This window comes from Chelonoidis abingdonii, chromosome 5 (assembly GCF_003597395.2).
Source record: "Chelonoidis abingdonii isolate Lonesome George chromosome 5, CheloAbing_2.0, whole genome shotgun sequence".
NCBI classification, from domain to species: domain Eukaryota; kingdom Metazoa; phylum Chordata; order Testudines; family Testudinidae; genus Chelonoidis; species Chelonoidis abingdonii.
This window is the reverse complement of record NC_133773.1, coordinates 81032986-81055708: the sequence shown is the minus strand read 5'-3', so window position 1 is coordinate 81055708 and position 22723 is coordinate 81032986. Positions and strand designations below refer to the sequence as shown.

The 22723-nt window shown below is 40.3% G+C and overlaps 1 protein-coding gene across 10 annotated transcripts in view; it reads right to left on the bottom strand.

Annotated features, from left to right (window-relative positions):
* Positions 1-22723, bottom strand: part of TENM3 (teneurin transmembrane protein 3) — a 704125-nt gene that overhangs the window by 438408 nt on the left and 242994 nt on the right. For 7 of the 10 annotated variants that reach the window (XM_032780127.1, XM_075066391.1, XM_032780134.1 and 4 more), the window contains exon 3: positions 17474-17752. The exons of the other annotated variants lie outside the window; for them this stretch is intronic. In XM_032780127.1, the coding sequence (XP_032636018.1) occupies positions 17474-17752 (279 nt within the window). The remainder of the gene's footprint in view (positions 1-17473; positions 17753-22723) is intronic. 10 annotated transcript variants of the gene reach the window in all.

Sequence of the window (22723 nt, the reverse complement as noted above, 5' to 3'; positions counted from 1 at the left end):
TGGAGTCAGGTGCTCTAATTGGCCACAGCTGTTCTAGTTAATCTAAAGCAAACCTTCCTCCCTTGGCAGGGAATAAGGCCCCCTGCTAACACTCTTATGCTGCCCTCTGGCCATGCTGTATCACAGCCCACTCAGGGGCTGGAGACAATGGCTTTAACTGCTGAGCTGCCAGAGCCAAGGACTGGCCTGACGCAGGACACACTCTGCTCTGGTGCCCGTGCTTGGTAATCCTTGGGGTCAGAGAACATCCTCTCTAGATCAGCAGCTTCTCCTGCTTTTTTGTCAGGACCAGGAATGGTGAATGATGCCGTGCCTCGCGGAAAGTGGGAGGAGCACGCCTTCTCACCAAGACTGAGGGGCTTGGTGCAGAGTCTGACTGACATGGCTTCGAGGAAGGTCTCAGCGCTGCCTCCATCAGCCAGGACTTCAACCTAGCCTCCCTACCCTTCTTGGTATGGGGCTTGAAGTGTTCAAATTTTGCAACGACCTCCAACATGACCCTCACCCTAGCACTTAAGGCAACTGAAGTACAGGTTGCTTAGGGGTATAGCCTTGTTACAAGTGGCACAAGGCTTGAAGCCCAGTGACCGAGGCATGCCTCGGTACTGGGAGTGGATGAGTGTCTGCTAAAATCTGGAGAAACTAACAGCTAAGACTTAACAATTACACTGAGAACAATACACAAATAACAGAGAGATAAAGCAGCCAAGAGTCCTGTGGCACCTTATTGACTAACAGACATATTGGAGCATGAGCTTTTGTGGGTGAATACCCACTTCGTCGGATGCATGTCAATTCACCCAGGAAAGCTCATGCTCCAATGCATCTGCTAGTCTAGAAGGTGCCACAGGACTCTCTGCTGCTTTTACAGATCCAGACTAACACGGCTACCCCTCGGATACCAGAGAGATAAAGTCCACTGAGAAACTTTCAAGGGAAAGGAGAACAGTTTCAGTGACCTTCATGGATGGTAAGAAGAAACTAAGGGGGTGTGGCGCTGGCCAGATCATTTATGCCAGCGCTATGGGCACATGGCATGAGGGCGCCAGAGCAATGTATACCAATGGAAACCACCAAGGGAAAAATTTCCAGTGACTGTGCTTGGGGCGCACGCACACGTACTTGGGAATGGACATGTGCAATCATTCGAAGAACAACTGCAAATTTTCACTGTACATGATATTTCTTAAAAAATATTATTTAGGAGGTGAAATTCTTCACAACTAATCCCGAGCAGGTGAGAAACAACAAACACGTTATTTCAAAGAAATAATAGCGATGATAAAATTATTTCTCTACAAGGTCTTGTACCACTTTTTCATGAATGTTACTTTTCTTGGTTTGATGTTAAGAGAGACCATAATGGGTGTGGAGAATGCTTCTAGTTGGCAAACTGCCTGAGTACCTGAGACTGATGCAAAGAGGTAGTTAAATACTTTTTGAAATTCAACAGCCACTGTGTTGCCTGCACTGAATTACAGCTCCATCACAGCCATACCAACAGATGGAAAGATGCTGAGAGATATCCCACTAGACCTGGGGTTCTCAAGCTGGGATCGGACCTCTCAGGAGGTCGCAAGATTATTACGTAGGGGGTCATGAGCTGTCAGCCCCCATCCCAAACCCCGCTTTGCCTCCAGCATTTATAATGGTGTTAAATATATAAAAAAGTGTTTTTAATTTGTAAGGGGAGTCGTATGCAGAGGCTTGCTATTTGAAAGGGGTTACTAGTACAAAAGTTTGAGAACCAGTGCACTAGACCATCAGGGAGTCAGAGACCTAAAAAAATGGCCAAAGAAAGGCACCAGTTGTGACTTTCTCTGCCTCAGTCCCAACCACTGTTTTGTCTGGAAAGTGTTCCTTTCTGGCACAGCACTGTTCTGATTCCAGTAAGAATGTTGTTAGAGTCCATTCTCGTGAGACCCTAATGTCTTCTGTACTGAGTTGCAGGGAATTAAGCAAAATCCCTACCAGAAACTAAGCAAATCCCAAAATGTACAGCATGGCAAACTCTCTTCAGAAGCTGCAAACACCACATCTGTAATGCTCACAATATATGCCATCTCGGCATAGAAAGCAGCAGACTTGAAACTCTGGTTCCCAGTAAGTAGTGCATTACCCTTCCTCTAAACTTGGCAAGAATGCCCTCAAATCCAGTTTCTTTGAAACCACTCTGAACACATACTATAATTTGTTGATGTATCTGAGAAACAAGATCCAGCACTCAGTAATTTTATCTCCTAATGCAAAAATATTGAACCATTTGAGGAGCTATGGATGCTACAATGGTAATGCTAGAGCTTTATGTACCTTTCACTCCGCTAATGTGACCTGCTTCAAGTTAATTTGGTTGTCATCTAAAGTTTTTAATGACTACAACCCTGACATTTTTTAAATGCTTAATGTCTTAGTCTACAGAAGGTATTTCACTTCATCTCCAGCTTTGGAAGCAGAAAAAAAAGCCTCTCAGACAAATTGACAATAAAATATGTTTAATTTTTTTGAGAGACATAATTCTGTTTATTGACTGGATAAATTGTTCCTCATAGCACCATTAGGAAGAAACAAAATTACAGAAAAAATGCAGGTGATTTATGTTTCTATATATAGTTCTAAACACAAAAATTATTTATTTACCAGGTCCCATAAGAAATATTAGTACTAAGCTGACAAAGAAACTGGCTTTACAGGTCAAGGAAGAGCTGAATGATCTTCTCCTCTTTGCTCTTCTTTAAGCACCATTTTTGTGGATATGCTACTTTGAGGGGAAATATTTTTTTTAACCAATTTTAATATTGACAGTAGTGGAGGGAGGTATGTGATGTCCCTTCCAAACATCTTTGCCCTTTCCCCCACTCTTTTTATGTATCACTCCTCATTCTCTCAATTTTTCTTCTCTCCATTATTCTCCTAGCTCCTTTTCTAAGGACTGATATGCATTAAAGAAGTTACACCCGTGCAACTAAACTATTTTAAATGGATATAGTTACACCGGTGCAATCCCCTAATATAAAGACTGACTTAAACCTGACCTGTATTGATTTAAGTCAATAAATTACTGAATTAAACAAAAACAGTTGAAGTCAGGTTTAAATGAGTTTAAGTGCACATATTTTAGGGGTCTGCAGCAATGTGCAACTTTTTTCTAATGTAGACTATCCCTAACTTCTCCTCTGTCAGCAGCACTCGCTACCTCTCTCCTTCTGCTTTCTCTCTCCCACCGCTTCTTTCATTACATTGTCAATGTATTAAGGTTGGAATGAGTTTGCTTCACTTTCTCAGGCCTGAGCATGAAGCCTTCTAGAAAACACTTTTTCCCCAAACAATCAGTGTTGATAAAGTAGAGAAGATACAAATACCCTTATAGTAGCTCATATACATCATTAAACTAAATTCCTCCATAATACTGAAAATGGCAGAGATTAACTGTATTTATGGAATTCAACATTTTATTGCCCTCTCAATTTTATAGGCCTAATTATATGACTGCTTCTAGTATACTGATTTTAGATGCTATTATTTGAGCTCATCATAACTACTCCACCTTTAGCGGCCTACAGACAGTGTGAACTGTATAACACAAAATATCATTACATACCAATACTTCCTACATGCTACACAATACTTATCTCTTGAAGAATGATATATCACTACTTTTTTGAAGTTTGGAAATCAAAGATTAGCTATTATATATTACTTTTCTACGTTATTGTTTTAACACAATTTGCCATGTTATGCACAAAGTCTCCAAAAATGACACAGAGGGACAACCTCCAAATCATACAGTCCAAATTGGCTAAGGACAGAAACAAAGTGAATTAGTGATCAAACATTCATTGGTTTGGTAGAAATGCTTTGACAGCATTTCCAAAGCTAATGGTATGCCATTACTCTCATTACGCAGGATCTTCCCCATGGACTCATACAGAACAGGCAGGAACGCTGTGCAGGCTAGTCTGATAGCTCTCAGCTTGAGAATGTTTATATGTAATCATAGGTAGCCCTGACACCATATTCATTGCATCTGTAAGTGGTTAAGGTGGGCAACACAGCTTGTTCCTGATGTGTCAGTGTCATAGTCAGCAACCTCTGGCAGGTAGGAGTCGACCTTTGGAGTCAATCACACATCTTTGAACTCTATCAAGGACCTGCCTCTATTCAGGTAATCATCCAATTTCAGGTAGACATGGATTCCTACTTTTCTTAAACGTGCTGTTACAATTGGCAGGCATTTTGTGAACACTCTTGGTGCTATGGAGAGTCAACAAGGAACAACCCTGTATTGATAATGGTTGGACTTCACTATGAATATGAGATACTTACTATGGGACATGGATGGCATTATGGAAGCAGAGGAGTCAGACTTTTTAGTCAAGTCATTTCTTCTGTACCACTGACATGACATGACTAAGACGACTCGGTTGGGATGAGTATAAAAGTACTCATATCTTACTGGAGGTTCTTGAAATCTCTTCCAGCCCATTCCACATTGTAAGTTATTGTGACACAAGGCCTCACCTGCATTAAGCAATCCCCAATATATGAGGAGAGCAAAACCTGACTGTACCAGAAGCTGACAGGATGTCAAATAACTTGTAGGTTTTCTCTCATATCAATGTCATTTCTTTCTCTAGCATTATGGTGAGCCATACAAGAAGTCATCAGGGACCAGTACCAGTGCTGAGGATATTGAATCATCGGGGTATTTAGACAAGAGGTCCACAGGCAGCGATAGTGGGGTACTAATATTATTCTACCCCGGGATCCTGTTCCTCCCAACATAATATTCTAGTGTAGACATTCTAATCAGAGACACTGAAAGGAAGAGTGACCTCTTACTCAAGTGCAGTGGAGACTGGCTTCTCAGTGCCTAAAATGGTGGACACCAGTAACCCCATGGTGACATACCGTATGACTAATTGGTTCATTGGATATCATTCAGTCCAGTGCCAGTCCTGACAAGCTGGCAAGGACCATTTCTTCTCACCATTATGCCCCGATGATGGCAAAATGAACACACTTCTTCTACGGGTGGCACCAACCTGTATGATATTCTCAGTACCAGGGCTTTTAGCCATCATTATTCTGATCAGGTCAATATAATCACAGTGGTCTAAAATCAAGGTAATCAAAAGAGTTCTGAAGAAATTCATAAAGTTTGTAGAAGGGTTAGGCAAAGCTAAGAACTAGCAAGACAGACATTGGCCAGATTCCATCTTGCTGCCACAGGTGGTCAGAGGGAACAGAGGGAAGGTCGCGGCCACCACACCCTAGTCAAGTGTGTTCCCATAAAGAATACCATTATAAATCAGATTCATCTGGTAAGTGCTTACTTTGTGCAACAATATATATTCTTGAGCATCACTTTACAAATTTTAGTCATCCTTATTCGATATAAAATTATACTACACAGCCTAGGTTTCAAAACACTCACTTTTGCGCATACAGGTAAAGGTCTTCACTATGTGTATATATCTACATGGCATATAGATTCGATATATAAATTAAAAAAAAAAGCAGAGATGCTTCACTGCACTGCAAGCTCCTCCATGCGGGTGGACTCCTGCACTGAGCTTCACTGACTTCAAGTATTGTGTAATACTGTTATAGGGAGTATAGACAATCCAATACTCTCCTACTTTTAGGTGGTTTTAGAGGCTATTTATACCTTCAAAGAAGATTAATTTTAAAAAATTAACAAAAATAATTTACTTTAAATGTAGGCATTTAATGGGGGAGTGGTTGAGGGAAATCATTTCTTACCTGGTAGGCCATGATTCCAATTAAAAGAAAAAAAGGGGAGGTTTGCCAGAAACAGACAGTATCCCACCTTTTAGGGCTAACGTTGCTGTAAATAGTGAAGACAAGGCAGAAAAGCCTTTTTTGCAAGCAAAAACAGAGATTAAAAAGCCTGCAGAGCAGCAATCTAGTTGCTTTTTCTGAGGCCACAAAACAGAGTATTTCAGCCTCCAAGTTTTTTCATAGGCTGAGATAGGAAAGACAATGGGAAGAGAGGAGCTGGCAGGAAGGCCACCAATGCAATCTATCGGGACACTGTTTCAGAGCTTTCTAATACATTTTGCAGAGGAAGAAAACAATGGCTCTTGCCCAAGGCCCTGCAAAATTCCTGGCATCTTAGTGAATAATGCTGCAGTGTGGAGTATAGGTGGGTCCATTCATAATGATGGCATCAGTGAAGGCAGGGGGAAGATCACCGCAAACTGATGTGTGGGAGGATGATACGTAAGCAACTATGACCATCTGCTGATAACTTGGAGACAGCAGGCTGAATGACAGAGAGATATACTGAAACTGGCTTGAAAGCATCAGGATGACAAGCAGGAATGGCAGCGTAGTGAAGCTTGCAGGTATAACAAATCTCTTCAGTATTGAGAGCTGATTAGTATTCTCATACCACTATGAAAGGGGAAATTTATGGGGCAGAGGGAGGAGTTGGGTAATGTTAAGGGAGTGTGTGGGAAAAGCTATCTGTTGACAGTATAAGACAACGGGAAAAGAAAACTAGTAATTTGCTGATTTGTCTTCTCTCAGAGATATCATCATTAGGTGACATTCAGGATAATATTTTTAATAAGCAATAGTCATTCCCACAATACTGGGACAGCAATGACTTGGGCTTTCAGTTTGCTCCATATCCAGTATAGGTGGGGAATATGACATGATGGGGCAGGACTTTCCTTATTCAGGGGAATGTACTACATAGAATTAAATACAGGAGTCTGCCCTCACCATTTGTGTGGGGTCTGCCTATCATGTTACAGGTCTGGTACAAGCAGACATATCCGTTGGAATTTTGGGACGGTAGATAGAAATACTGTTTTGCATTGCTCATTTTGCTTTCTAAAAAAAGACAAAACCTTTTTTCCATAATACAATATTATTTCAGTCTCTCTTTTTGCAACAGGGACAGACTATCAATTCCCCTACTTAATAGCTACCAGTTCCTGAAACATTTTTATGAAATTCTTTTGGCTGTTTGTACTAAACATCCAGATATTAAGTTTAGTTGATGCAGAGAAAACAAAGTTGGTCACGTCTCCCAGCTTCATAGAGCTGGCCTCTAGGAACCACAAAGCCTGTGGCTATAGGGCATGCTCAGTTTTGCCAGTGCTAACTTCAGTTTTCAATTAAAAAGAGAAGGGAAATGCGAGAGAAAGCATTAACGTTAAAAATGCAAACCGACCTGAGGTTTTGAAGTTTGTCCTTGAATTTTCCCCTCAACACCTACCCACCCCAGCATTCGTTTGGATTCTGCAGGGAAAAAGAGGTTGTAGGCCTGCTGATTTTTTGAGAGGACCCAGATATCACTCTATAGCTGTAAAAATGGGAATAAACACCACTTAACGCTTAAAAATAAGACATGACATATTAATACTGACCAGTGGTGCAGTGGTGTAGATTTTAACTCTTACTGGTATGGTGCCATCCCCACCCCAAAAAATGTTCCGTGACAAGAGTCCTGTGTGGATACAAATTTATACCTGAGGATGCGGATATCTGCAGACAGAAATTGGTATCCGCTGAACCACAGGTCTCTCCCAGGAACCTCAGTGGCAAAAGGAGCAGAATGTGGGGCTGCTGCTCTCAGGAGCCAGCTCCCTGCACCGGCAGCTCCTCTGGCGCAGCTGTACTGCCCCCAGCCCTCTCCCTTGGTGTGGCTGTACAGACCCCAGACAGTAGAGGCAGCTGTGTGGAAGGATTGGGGATGGTACTGCCACACCAGAGGAGCTGCCGGCATGGGATACTGGCTCCTGGGAGCAGCAGCTCCACGTTCTTCTCCTTTCACCACTTCAGTTCCCAGGAGAGCCTTGCGGTTCTGAAAATATATTTTGCAGTATGTGGTACTGGCAGTAAATGTCTTAATGGTACAGCATACCTGACCATACCGGCTTACTTGCACCACTGACACTAACCAAAAGGGCTCGACAGTACAATAGTATCACAGCCTCCCCACACTTAAAAAGCCTGTGTGGCTCAATTAGCCTTCCATCCTGCCCTAGGGTCAATAAACGGCAGCTTTGGCGGACTTCTGGCAGGAACTGATCACAAAGTTGAGGGACCTTAATTGACAACAGCCTGTGCCTATTCCCTAACAATGTAAATCCATGGACTGTTAGCACACACATCTAATCTGATATCAACTGCCACAAGCTCACAGGACCCAACTGTATCGAGTTTTATACACTAAAAACCTCCTTGCACTGTACTGAAAGCAAATAAAAAGCAAGTACATCCATTAAATGAAGAATAAGTGAAATATGTTCTTTGTAGATAAAGCAGCTAAGCAAGTGAGCTGCAGAATTCCCTGCTGACTGCAGTTTGAGTGCTCCCTACACAATGCAATCAGAAAGTCAGAGGGAGGACTGACTGTAGCAAAGTCTATACCAAAGAGAATTTGGTGCTATTTTCTAACCAAACCCTGATAGCAAAAAGCTATTTCAGTCACTGAAATCATGTGAGACTCTAGGAGAATCCAGGAATCCAGAAGAGTTATAGATATAAAAAACCATGTTAACAGGCATACCTTTGGCATCTACTGTCAATAACAGGGAAAGGTATCAATCCTGCCACCTTCTCCAAGTGTTTCTCTTTGCCTGTTATCATTGTTTCCATCTTGTCTCATCTGAGCCTCAACAAAAATTTGCTCACATTCAAGCTCCAATTTCTGGCCATTGGGGAAGTAACAGACCAACATTAAGATATAGTTTCTTGAACAGGGGCCTTGAGAGATGCCAGTCTAGGTTGCCTTTGTAGGGAGGGACTCTAACAATCTCCACAAAAGAACCCATATCTTCTGCTGTAGATTTTACCATCATAAGGATTAGGGTCTAATTTACAGGTCCCTAGCACATTCAGATGACGTCAAAGGAATTGTCTGAAACTCAGCAAGAAAAGTTGGGTTAGGCTTATTCCTCCTGACTTGGTTCTACTAATGACAATTGTGGCCAATCCAATCTGAATTTAGTCAATCCTATTTCCAGACTACACAGAAAACTCCCTACAACAAGAAATATTCAGTTCCATTTCAGAGCAACCAAAGCCCAGGTTCACCAGGCTATCTACTATTGTTCATTGGGCCCAGTACCTATTGGGTTCCAGGAAGTGGGTGGGCAACAGCCAGCCCACTGCTTAAGGATCCCCCCCAGCCTAAGGGGAGGATCTACAGGACCTGAAAACCCAACTGTGTTTGGGGGACAACTAATAAAAGAAGAGGGACAGGAGTGCGGTCAGAGGGTCAAAAGAAGGGAGCCTGATGGGGACACTGAGCAGAGAACCCCGGACAGCGCCCACTGCTCCTTGAAGGCCTCAAGGGAGCCAGTGGACGCCGCCCAGAGGAACTCTGCCCGGATGCATGAACAGAGGATCGGAAACAAGCCCCACAGTCACAGGAGTCTCCATTGGCCAACTTCCTCTCCCTGGTTTTGAAGATGGCCGTTTTAGCCAGGGCTAGGAGGAGGTTGACCAGGAGGTCCCGTGACTGTGTGGGGCCACAGATAGGGAGTGCATAGAGAAGGAGGTGAGGGGAAAAGTGCAGCCAGAAACGCAACAGTATATTCGTGAGGAGCTGGTATAGGGGTTGCAACCTGGCACACTCTAAGTAAACATACGCCAGGGTCTCCCTCAGGCTGCAGAAGGGGCAGGTGTCTGGGGCAGGGGTAAACTGCACCAAATACACGCCCGTGCTCACGGCCCCAGGAAGGAGCCGCCAGCTGATATCCCTGGCGGCCCTCGGGACCAGGGTGGAGTATAGGCTCGTTCATTGGGCCCTGTAGCGGGGTGAACACTCACTCCAGCCCGGAAGGGGTTGGAAAAGCTCTGCAGAGGGCTACGGCTGCACAAGGGAGTAAAACCCTGGCTGACTGGGGGAAGTGGCTACAGATGGGGCCACACCCCCAAACTAAGCAACTGGGCCTTATAAGAAGGCCAGGGAAGCCAGAAGGAGCAGTCTCACTGACTTGAGAGGGAAACAGGCCTGGCTGCTGGGGGAACCCACCCAGGGGACCTAGAGTGAGGCAGGGCTGGGGGAAGGCCTTAGGAACTGGGAAGCCCTAGGCCAGCAACTCCCCAGGCTGCAGGGCCTAGTTTGAGGCCTCCTAAGTAGTGGGCTTGCAGGGGGGGCAGCCAGTCCAAACCCCTTGTTGCCTGTGATGATCAGCTGATACACTGCAGTCCGCCCCAGGGCACAGGGGCTAAACAGAGACTGGCAGTAGCCACAACTGAGGCAATGTGGGGATGGGGTGGGGTTCCCCTGGGGTGGGGAAACCCAATAAGACTGTGGGGCACTGCAGGAGGCAGAACCCTGACATAAGAGCACTGGGGTCCTGGGAGGGACATGGGGGCCAACGGCAAGCATATCACCAGCCTGCAGAGGGCGCTCCTGAGTTGAAGAGCTAATTCCTGAGGACAACCAGCAGAAGGCGCCGCCGGGTGAGTCTGTACCAGCTCACAGGCCCTCATAGACACCATAATGATATTCAACTTTTATATAGTGCTTTTCATCCATAAATGTCAAAGAACTTTACAAAGGTAGGTAAATATCATTATCTTCATTTTGCAGATAGGAAGACCGAGACATGGTAAAGTGAATGTCCAGTATCACACAGTAGACCAGTGGCAGAGCCAGAAACAGAATCCAAGTCTCTTGATTATAGTGGAGAAAAAGGAGGTTTTCTATGTCTCCTGTTCAGCCATTACATAAGTCTTTAAATGTAGCTTCTGTAATTAGTACATGTGCAGTAATCACTACCAGCACTCTGCAGCACAGGAGACTTAAACCTGGGTCTCCAACATCTCATGTGAATGCCCTAACCATCAGGTTATATTGGTGGTTCTAGGGTGGGTCTCCCTCTCTAAATTCCACCCTGGACTTGAGAAACAATTAAAAAACATTGTTCAAAAATTTCTCATGAGTTCTATAGTTTACACTATTATTCCTTTTCAGTCCCAACTCTTGCATGATTACTTTTGTAACTACATAAACTAATCCTTTTTATATAAGAGGTTAATTAACCTTTTGAAAGCTTCAAAGTGCTTTACAGAATCACAAACTACTCTATACACTTAGCGCTTAATTAAAGCCTACTGGCTTCAATGGAGTTTGGATCAGCCTTTTGGTCACCTCTCTTTATTCAAGACTCAAATATGAACACTCACGGGCAGACATGAGAATGTAACAGTTAACTGTATACAGCAACACTGTACAACAATTTGAGAGAGAATGGGGCACATGCAATGGAAACTATGGAAGACATTGAGGCATTCAGAAGCAGAGCTGGATGGGAAACAGTTCTTTCAAAAAGAAAAGCTGTTTCAATCTGAAAAAAAGAACTTTAGAAAATATGGCAATGGGACAGTCCAACAATTTCAAAAACAATTACATTTTTTTCAAAATGGGAAATTCAACAAAATCGACCTTTTCACACAAACAATTCTGGTTTTGCCAAATCAGTATTTTCTGTCAAAAAAATTCAAAGAATTCCCGACCAGCTGCAATCAGAATGTAATTACCCAACTTGGAATTTGTCCTGGACAGAAGGGCTGATGCTTATGATCATTCCTGATACTCAGGAATGAAATGGCAGGTTAATTCATAAGGTTGAAAAATTATTTGGTTACCTTTCAGGATCACACCACCGAAGAGTGATTGTGACTATAATCTGTGACTTTAAATCAGAATCTCATTGCACATTGCTAGTTTAAAACCTGATATTTAACAAAGGATGGACATAAACTTGTGTATCAGCATCTCTATTTCTTAACCGAACCTTCCATTATTTTGATTACACACACACACACACACACACACACAAGATGGTGTCTGGATATCAAATATTACTTTTGTTAGCAAATAAAAGCAATGTTTCTGTAAACTATAAGATATAAATTTCTCCAAAGTACTTAAATATCTCTCAAATGACAACAACCAAAATAAAGTCCCAGAGCTCTGACAGATTTTTTTTCCTTTCTATTCCAGTGATAATTACATCAATAAGCCTGATTCAGCAGATTTGTTGCTCTTCAATTCATTAATTAAAGCAATTTTACTGCTACCACTGTGATTTTTCAAGGACATCAAAAACACATTCAAAATCAAAACAGCACACATCATCAGTTTTGATATGTGCACAGCATGCTTTGCTTTTCTTGCAACCCCACAATTAAAGGGACAGTTACAACTTACACAAAAATGGGATATCAGGGCTTTTTTAAAAAAGATTTCTTTGTTCGTAGAACATATTTTGTTCAGTGGACTTGAGAAACAAATTTTTTGTAGTTTACTTCAGTCAAAAAGAGGGAAAATATGCCAAAAGTTCTCTGGAAGTGATTTATGATTAGAAGAATGCATCTAAATGCAAATGCTAATATTACAGTAACTTTCATAGCAAAAGTCCTACAGTCTCTATTTTCTCAACTTGTAGTATATAATAATTCCAGTTAGTATGGCCCATTTTAAAATAAAATGTGCAATAATATAGTTCAGTCTCATATCAGTCTTGAAAACTTTCATTAAAGAACAGGAAAAAGCATGTGTAGAGAAGAAATACAATTAGTTTATTAGGCTGTCTTCTGCAAGACATCAGCAGGTTACCTTTGGCATTTCTGTCATCATCTGAGAATACACAGTATTATATGTAAATAAAACAATAAATTCCAGACATCATAATGACTTTTGAGAAAACCTCATAAATAATAAGATTAAATTCAGAATTATTTTATTGTTATACAACAGAATCTTATTAGAATTAGAGATGCACAGAATGAGGTTATATTTCATATTATATTTATGGGTTAACACTAAAAGTGAAAAAATAGGCATTTTGCTTTCTCTCTTGCAGAGGTTCAAAAAGGAATTTGAAAAAGATATTGTTAAGATGGATAGACCTAAAACTGGTCTGTCACCCTATAAAAGGTATTTATGCCATGCTCTTCTGTCATGTTATGTGTATACCACAGAGATTATATAACAAGCAGCTCCTGGACCTAGAGTGTGTCCCCTTCTGCTAGTGTATGTTGTAAATTTAAGCTATGGCTTGGTTAATTATATTTATTCTGTTTTCTCTTTGGGAAAGGAGAATCACAAAGATTGGTTTTGGAGTTAATCCTGGATATGATAAAATCTATAATCTCCTTTCCCACATCTCTAAAATAATATTTTCCGATTTTAAACTGGTGCCGTAGTAGTTTAGAAAGCATACTAGCAAAACAAAAATCACTCATAGTCCTCCAAAAGAAGGGCTGCAACAATTTCAAAGCTGCAGCTAGTAGAACAAGCAAACCACATACATATTTCATTGACCTAGGCATGTACATAACGTGAAGGAATGCATGCATGTATGTTGTGCTGGCTCCATTCCTATGAACCATCTGGAGAATGAAACTGTAAAGAGCAAAGAACATGTTCATTTCAATCACACTTTTGGCTCCAAAAGATCCTGCAGGGTGAGCAGAGGAACAGCATGACATGAATATGCATACTCACTATATCCCAACCAACTCACCCGTTTGTACTTGTTGTTGGTAGGTTTCCCAGATTAGTGGATGTGATTTTAAGACTCAATCCTTCTTCTGGTGGGCTGACATAACCAACCTAGTGTAATCTCTTTCTAAAAAAGTCATATGTAGAACTGAAATAAGAACCTTCCATCAAGAGGAAAGAAAATACCTTTCTTCGGCTTTATTCATTCAACAATCACCTATGACAATGAGGAAAGAATGAACATCTTCCACTGTGCTTGGAAAACGATTAAAAGGTTTCCTGAAAAATGCTGGTGTCTATAGGGTATGCTACCAGTTTACTTAAAATTCTGCAGTTTAATCCTCTAACAGCATTGTTTTGTGACTAAAGCTCTTAATCCTTCCAATATTATGCATGAATTAGTGTGGCATTAGTGGGGTCTTAGAAATAGGTATATTGCTAACACCCTGGTAAGTCAAAAATAATGTCTTCAGGGAATTACTTTTTCCATTGTGCAAACAGCTTGCAACATTTAAATTATCTTCTAATGAGATTGGGTAGTTAAGTAATATAACACCAGGCTGGGTAAGACTCTGATCTGGTATTATTTTTAGCTAGTAGAGGCTAGAGGCACCATCCTTGGGGACGTGTAGTTAGGGGCCAACCACTACAGTCTCCAAGAGGTAGTGTGCACAACAGAGTTAAAAAAGTGGGATGAGGAGGAAATGGCAGCTGAGAATGAAAACCAAGCTCTTATTCCCAGTTTTTTAAGGGGAGAGCCAAAAAGTACAAATTGCATACAAACTGTAGCACACTTAAGCCCAAGTTCGCAAACCTTTTCTAAGGGTCACAGTGCTTACTATCATGAAAGGTCCCATGAATGTGGCCTACTTATGACAGTAAGTCAACGGGATTATTTATGCCTCACAGTAAGTACTTGCAGGACTGGGTCCATAGTTATGATTGTGGAAGAGGGAAATATGTCACGATGTTTTAGAGCTCTTGCTTTATAACATATTGAAAATCATAAACTTTCTCCTAATCTGGTTTGCAAGTGCATATTTGGGATACAAATGCAGTTGTTTGTAAAACAAAAATATTAGAGACAAAGTGGGTGAGATAGTATTCTGCTGGTGAAAGAGATTAGCTTTTAATCTCATCAACAAAGTTGGCCCAATAAAAGATACTACCTCACCCACTTTGTCTCTCTAATATCCTGGGACTGACACAGCTACAGAAATACTACCGAAAAAAACCCAACATTTGGAATTCAGTCACAGTCTTTTTACCACCACCATGGGGATAGCAAAGAGACTTGAAATCTGTAGGACAAGCTCATAATTTAATCTTACATTAGGGAGCCAAATCACATTTATTTGTCACATTTCAATATTTTACTAAGACTGTTATTAATTGGCAGGCATAAATGACAGAATCATTAGTATTTACACTCAAAACCAGATACTCTAGATTCGCCACAAAAAAAAAAAACTCAACATGCGTCATGACAGGAATTACTTCCCCCCTTATTTTAAACTATATTTATATTTTACCATGAACATTTAACACATTGAATTCCCTGTGTTTTAAAAAATGCACTTCAATCTGAATCTTCTACATTTGGTGGAAACAAAATGTCAAAGAAGATAAACTATCACAACTTGCATTGTTTCTCCTCTTAAATGGAGACCTGTAACATGGTCTAGGTTAAATATGTTTTGAAACCCAATGGGACGTTCAAGCCATCAAAATTTCATTAGCCTCACAGCCGTTCTAGTGCCTTCTTAAGTTGGACTGTTGGCGTCCCTCTCAATAAATAAATCAGCTGCAATCCTTTTTTGTAACTAAACTCTTTTTTGAAGCAGTATCTAAAACATCAGACAGTCTGCTTCGCTCATTTTACCAATGCTGAATAATATGTTTTCCCAATTTATTCACAGTTATTTCATGCATTAAAAATAAAACACAATTCTGATTTTAAATTCATGATTGGAGCCAGAGAAGAGTAGAAACCACTTATAATATTGTCAGGTTTTATTTATTTAAGAATTTATAAATGGTACAAATATAAGGTTTATAAAAAAAAAAAATCCTAAAATACAACACTGCTGAAGTAGACCTCTTTGGCTAAATGAAGGCCTGGCTACCTAGAAGTTTTACAGGATTTTCTAAAGTTTGTAAAACCTAAGCTCTGGCAAACCACTAAGAAGGAGTGAGCTCCAGCATGGGCCGGTCCACTAAATAGGGAGATCACTACGCTGACTCACCATTAGGGTGATCAGATGTCCCAATTTTATAGAGACAGTCCTGATTTTTGGGTCTTTTTCTTATATAGGCTCCTATTACCCCCCCACCCCCTGATTTTTCACATTTGCTGTCTGGTCACCCTGCTCACCACTGGTTCTGGATAATTTAGTACCAATGGCCAACAAGAGCAGCCCAACAGGTCTAAACTTCCATGATGGCAGATACATAAGGGAATAAGCACAACTCAAAGAAAATCTCCTCTACCCAATTTGAGATATGAAATCTTCCCCACAAAGAGCAGCTTACTCTCCACGTTTGATACACATCGAAAGTCCAACACAAAGAGAGTATTCCATTAAGAACTCCATCCATCACAGACACTCACTTCCCTCCCCTCAATGTTCTTGTTTAACAAGGAAAGAACAAGAAAGCATTCCTTGGCTTCCTCTACTGTATCATGTATTTTCTCCTACATACAGGAGTCTGACAATCCTCATTTAAACCACAAATCACAAGAGAAAAAAATATTTGGTATGAATAAAAACAAAATACTGATTTGATTTCCTCTTTACAACATTAAGGGAACTCCTATAAATAGTTACAACAAGAACATACTATGGATTTTAGTTTAAAATCAAGACAGACTATTTTTTGCAAAAGGTCGAGGACACTGAGATATAAAAAACTGCTTATTACCACAGTGAGACACTGTTTTAACTGAGCAAACAGCAATACAATTGCCTTTTCTATTTCACAGCTGAGCCAACAAGTTAGTAAATTAATAAAACAAACATCCAGTCAAATAACTACCTCTCTAGTTTGCATTTTACTCAGTACTCAGTACCCACTTCACCTAGATTTTCTCTTTATGTTTCTTATATATGGTCATTTATGGAATAAAGACAGCATACTGCAATTTTGGTTATGTTAAAAATCCTATGAAAATATTAGAACAAAGTTACTACAAGAAAGCTAAAAGGGACATGTCTTCTAATATCTGATGCACTTTAATTATTAACACTATTCCAGGTTCTGCTCAACCACCCAAAAGTAGGGTAAGATTATTTTTAAAAAACTTTTTATTTTAAAATAATTAAATTTTATATTAACCTCTTTTCATGCACTTAGCTGAAAAAAAATTAATATACAAAGACTTCTTCCCTTCAACATGCAAAATTGCTGTTTAGATTTTTGTGGATTTTAATTACACAGTAATCCAGTCCCCAAGGCACATCAAAGGCCACACTCCCCTCTTTACCATGATTTCAATTGCTCTCATCAACTCATAAGTTTAAAGCATGATCAAATTTGTTCTTCAATCACTTGAGCCCTGTTAATACACTATTCTGTGTGCTCACTCATCCATTCTAAGATTCTGCAACTTCTTTGAGATGTCTTCAAGAGGAATTTACAAAGACATCTTTGATTGCAAGCTGGCCTTGAGGATAAACTTTATAACCATTTGCTTCACTATTCCACAGAAATAACAGGTGACATGGTCTGAGATTAGTTTTAACTTATCTCTATTTTTTGTGCAATTAAATTCTTCAAAATTATAGCTAAAACATCACATACACCATTTGCATGGTGTATGTAATGCAATTTAATTGACTGGTACTGAATATTGATTTTTCCTGGGGAAAATAATACGTTATTCAAGGTCATTCCTTGAATTTAAAAATATCACGTCAACCAAAACAGAAAATAAAAAGTGTTGAATTATATACTTATACACATATAAGAACTTACCATTCTCACTGTCGGACTTGTTTTCGTGTTCAGTATCAGTCAGAGTGAGGGCTGAGTTGGAACGGCTTGATAGACAGGAACTGCGCCCTGATTTGACCCCCCTGCCCCAAAGTCTCATGGCATGCTCTGGAGACATCACTCCTTCATTTTCAGTATCAGCATCTGACCCTGCACTGATAGAGTAACCTCTGTGGGGGAGCCCCATTTCCGCACAAAATGCCAGTCCACGACGAGTTGCTGGTTCACAAACTCCTAACTGCCTTAGGGTAAAATTCTGTCCTGATTAAGGGAAAAACAAAAAGAAAAAGTGAGAAATGTTTTAAAAACCTAAAAATAAACACTCTTAAAGTGTACAAATTCCTCAGGTATCACACAAGGTGTTTTGTTAAAGCTCCACATGTGTTCTGATGTAGTGAATTCTTTTTCTTTTGCACTCTGAAGTGCCCCGTTTGAATCTGTGGTTTAGCACTGCTTTGTCAAATGCTTAAGCACATCCGAAATGTTCTAAGGTAAGAAAGAAATATAACATGACCTGCAAACTAAAAAAGGACAATTCAACACATCAAAAGGATTAAATATAAATGACAGACTTTTTTGCTTTACCAAAGTGTAAAAGCAATAACAAGTACTTGTTGAGATTATCTTTTTTTGTCCTGGCTAGAGTCCTAAACAACAGGATATTTTCCTAACCAGATGTCACCTGTCATGGCAAAAGGAAAGACTTCCCTCATGAATAAAATAGTTGTTCATTAAATGGGAATAGGGGCTCAGTTGGTCTTTATTAAATCTTCTAACTTAGTTTAATGTAAAGACGAACAAATGTGCGCATTTATTTCAAATATGTGCAAGAATACAGCACCTGATTAAATTCAGTGTTTCTAGCCTCTTGACTTTTGCTACATATTCTAGGTATTTTACTGATGAAACAAAGCCAATATATTTTGTAAAATAGCTCATGTTTCGGGGAGGGAAGGTGATGGTGTGCAGGGACAGAGACATACAAGTGTATCCCAAATGACTGTATTAATAAATTAGGAATAATAAACTCATGACACTTCAATAATTTAAAGTGTTTAAATTGTGACACTCAAAAATTACTGCTATTTTTAATGACTGTCCTCATCCTGCTTTTATTTCTGAAACCTATAGACACATGTTATGATATATAGACACTTGACATGTTCATTGGCAATACCCAAAATGCTCTACCACTCCAGCTCCCAGCTATTTCATGGTAGTGCTAGTCTCCAAGCTCTAGGAACAAGGGAAACATTTGGCTGTGCTGCTGGGTGCATGGAGTACTTTTTGGTAGCTGTAGTTGGACAGACATCTTAATTTTCCTTAAAGCAGTCAAGTTTCTTTTGAACATCAAAAGTATATGTTTATCTACTTTTATAGTCTTCTTCTTAATATAGTAAGAAAGGAAAGATTAGAAATTAGAAGTTTTGTGGGCTCAGAAGATAGCACATTTCCTGAAATGCCAGAAGAGTTAATGTCGCTTGGACCTTGACAGGTTTTAAATGTGCCAGTTAATTATTTTATTGCTGTGATCGTATCAGTTATTGCAAACCATTTTATCTCAGTCAGAATCGTAAATGGATTCTGACAATGACACTCATAAATAATGAAAATCAATTGCTACAGTTAGCCACAAAATCAAACGGTACTTATGCAATTGTGAATAAATGTCAGAAGTAAAATTTGGGGAGGGGTGGATGGGGGAAGGAAGGTAAATATAACAGTAGGATATCCATACTGGTGAGTGAACAGCGTGAAGGTTCTGATCTGCACACCTCAATGGTGCATGCCACCACTTTAAATAGTCACGCCATGTGCAGTTTTATGTGGCTTCAGCTTTCACAAAAACTGATAATATAAGCAAATAAAAAAACAATAGTAATGGTGTCATTGTTACAGGTAAATACAGTACATGTGACAACACTTTTATTATTTCGTTATTAGCGTTTAAGTGAATATACTAGAGGAGATGGACTACGTATGCAGCTTTTGCTTGTTTGATATATTATGTATACAGGCCAACATTTCAAATGTGGATGTCTAAAGTTAGGCACTTAGATATGTAGCCTGAATATGGAGTTAGCCATCCTTGGTAAATTTTGGCACAGTATATAATACACATTGTAAACTACACATTTTATATGAGAGACACAAATTGTATATAAAGGATAATTATATATACAACACTATGCTGGCTCTAAGTGCCTCAATGGTGCTTTGAGGAGAGGGGCAGAAAGAAAAAGATGCATTGCCTGAGTACTGATGACTGGAAACAGAGTCAAAATGGTCAATGGGAGTTCTGCCATCGACTCAAAAGTGGTATATGACAAGGACTGTTATGCTTAGATATTCTAGGCATCTCCAAATGCTTCTACAGATATGGGGGTGGAACAGGGGATGGCATGCTCACTTGCACCAGTCACTACACCCGTAGAATAAGAGTACAGCATTCTCCCTCCAATGCATATTGTAACTGCTGGCAATATCTGACATAGGGCCAGACTATAGCCATGCTCTTCTTTGCATACAGAGAGCCACATTACAATGGTCCTGTGACGGGTTGAATCACAGAAACCCCCTTGGAGCTGCCAACTGATGTGCCAAGACTACTTCTGCCCCTGCTTTCCCTGCCAGCTTGGGACTCCAGCACTCTGTCTTACTGAGCCAGACACACCAGTCTGCTCCACATGCTCAGGGTCTGAACCACATGCCCCAAAGCTGCAAACTTAACTGAAAGCCACTTAAGAAGTGTTCCTGTCTTTAACACTCAGATGCCCAACTCCCAGTGGGGTCCAAACCCCAAATAAATCTGTTTTACCCTGTATAAAGCTTATGCAGGGTAAACTCATAAATTGTTTGCCCTCTATAACACTGATAGAGAGATATGCACAGCTGTTTGCCCTCCCACTCCAAGGTATTAATACATACTCTGGGTTAATCAATAAATAAAAAATGATTTTATTAAATACAGAAAGTAATAGCAGACAGAACAAAGTGAATTACTAAGCAAAATAAAATAAAGCATGCAACTCTAAACCTAATACAGTAAGAAAACTGAATACAGATAAAATCTCACCCTCAGAGATGTTTCAATAAGCTTCTATCACAGACTGGATGCCTTCATAGTCTGGGCACAATCCTCTCCCCTGGTACAGTCCTTGTTCCAGCTGAGGTGGTAGATAGGGGATTTCTCATGATTGCAGCCAATTTATTCTGTTCCACACACTAATATATCTTTTGCATAAGGCAGGAATCCTTTGTCCCTGTCTGGGTTCCCACCCCTCCTTCTCAGTGGAAAAGCACCAGGTTAAAGATGGATTCCAGTTCAGATGACATGATCACATGTCACTGTAAGACTTCATTACCCACTTGCCAGCACACAGGTATACAGGAAGACTTACAAGTAAAACAGAGCCATCTACAGTCAATTGTCCTGGTTAATGGGAGCCATCAGGATTCCAAACCACCATTAATGGCCCACACTTTGCACAGTTACAATAGGCCCTCAGAGTTATATTTCATATTTCTAGTTTTAGATACAAGAGTGATACATTTATATAAATAGGATGACCACACACAGAAGATTATAAGCTTTTTATTGATGCCTTACAAGAGACCTTTTGCATAAAGCATATTTTAGTTACATTATGTTTACACTCATCAGCAGACTTTCATAAAATCATACAGAGTGCAATGTCACAAGTCCCTGCACTGATGTGTTGGGTGGGAAAGACTCCTTGAGCCCTCTCCCCAGCTACGAAGACTATTTTGCTGGAGCAGTCATAATCTGTCTTTATACAGAGATACACATACACATTTTCTATGAGGCTCCATTACAGGCAACTCATATCATCTGCCGATTTGTCAGCTGCCAGTTTGCTTATTTTTTGGTATGTAATTACAAAATGGCCAGTACTTGCCTCAGGCAATTTTTTAGTTCCCATTATATTTTCCATTATAAAATTGCAACAACAAACAGGTGCATAGTGGAGCCAGAGTATCATTCTCCCATCACAGCACAGAATCTTAGAGCCTTTTGATGCCACAAGGAAATTTTATATTATGCCAAGGACTTTGCATATTGTAGGCCCAATCCTTGATTCACTGAACTAAAGGGTAGTTTTGTCATAACTTTCAAAAGGACGACTATTGCCCCCTATGTAAAATTTCCTAAATAAAACACTTTTAAAAGTCAACAATGTAAGTGCTTGTCAATATAGTTCACTACAATGTAGCACATTCTGTACAAAAATTCTACATTGTTGAAAAACCCAAACATTAAAAAGTCTGGAAATTAACTCTAAGGTATGTCTACACTGCAGCGTAAGCCCAGGGTTCAAACTCAGGCACAAGCCTAAACCCTTTTCATCTATACACAAGTTGTGCTAACCCAGGGCTTGGACTCAGGGTGGAGGATCGAAGCCTGAGTCAAGGTGGTACAAGCCCTGTTGTTCTGCAGTGTAGACGCAGCCCCACTGGAGTCATGCTCTGGGGCTCTGCCAAAAGTATCCCACAGACCCAAAAGGAGACTTTCTTTGTCCTCAAGACAGCCAAGTTTTACCACACTGCAACAACAAAGGGCTAGAGCAGCAACATTTTGGGATGGCGCTAGGAAGTGTGGGATATGGGTGGTTGGACTCAGACCCATGTAATGTATTGCAGATGCTGGAGCCACAGATGTGACCCAAGGTTCAACAATTCATAATCTGGGATTACAAATGAGTGTGGACATTCAAACTGTAGTGGAAACCCAGAGAGAGACAAAGGATTCCCAACTTGTGCCAAAGATATAAAAGGGGACAGAACAGAACAAAGGGGACTGCCAGTCATGAGAAATCCCCTAGTTACCACCTGAGCTGGAGCTAACAAGAACTGTATCAGGTGAAAGGATTGGGCCCAGCCTAGAAAGGAGTCTAGTCTGCGAAAGAAGCTTATTGGAACATCTCAGAGTGAGATTTGCCTGTATTCAGTTTCTTAATGTATTAGGCTTAGACTTGCGTGTTTTGTTTTATTTTTCTTGGTAACTTACTTTGTTCTGTCTGTTATTACTTGAAACCACTCAAGTCCTACTTTTTACACTTAATAAAATCACTTTTGTTTGTTCATTAACCCTGAGTAAGTGATTAATACCTGAGGGAACAAACAACTGTACATATCTCTATATAGAGGGCAGACAATATAGGTGTTTCCCCTGCATAAGCTTTATACAGAGTAAAACGGATTTATTTGGGG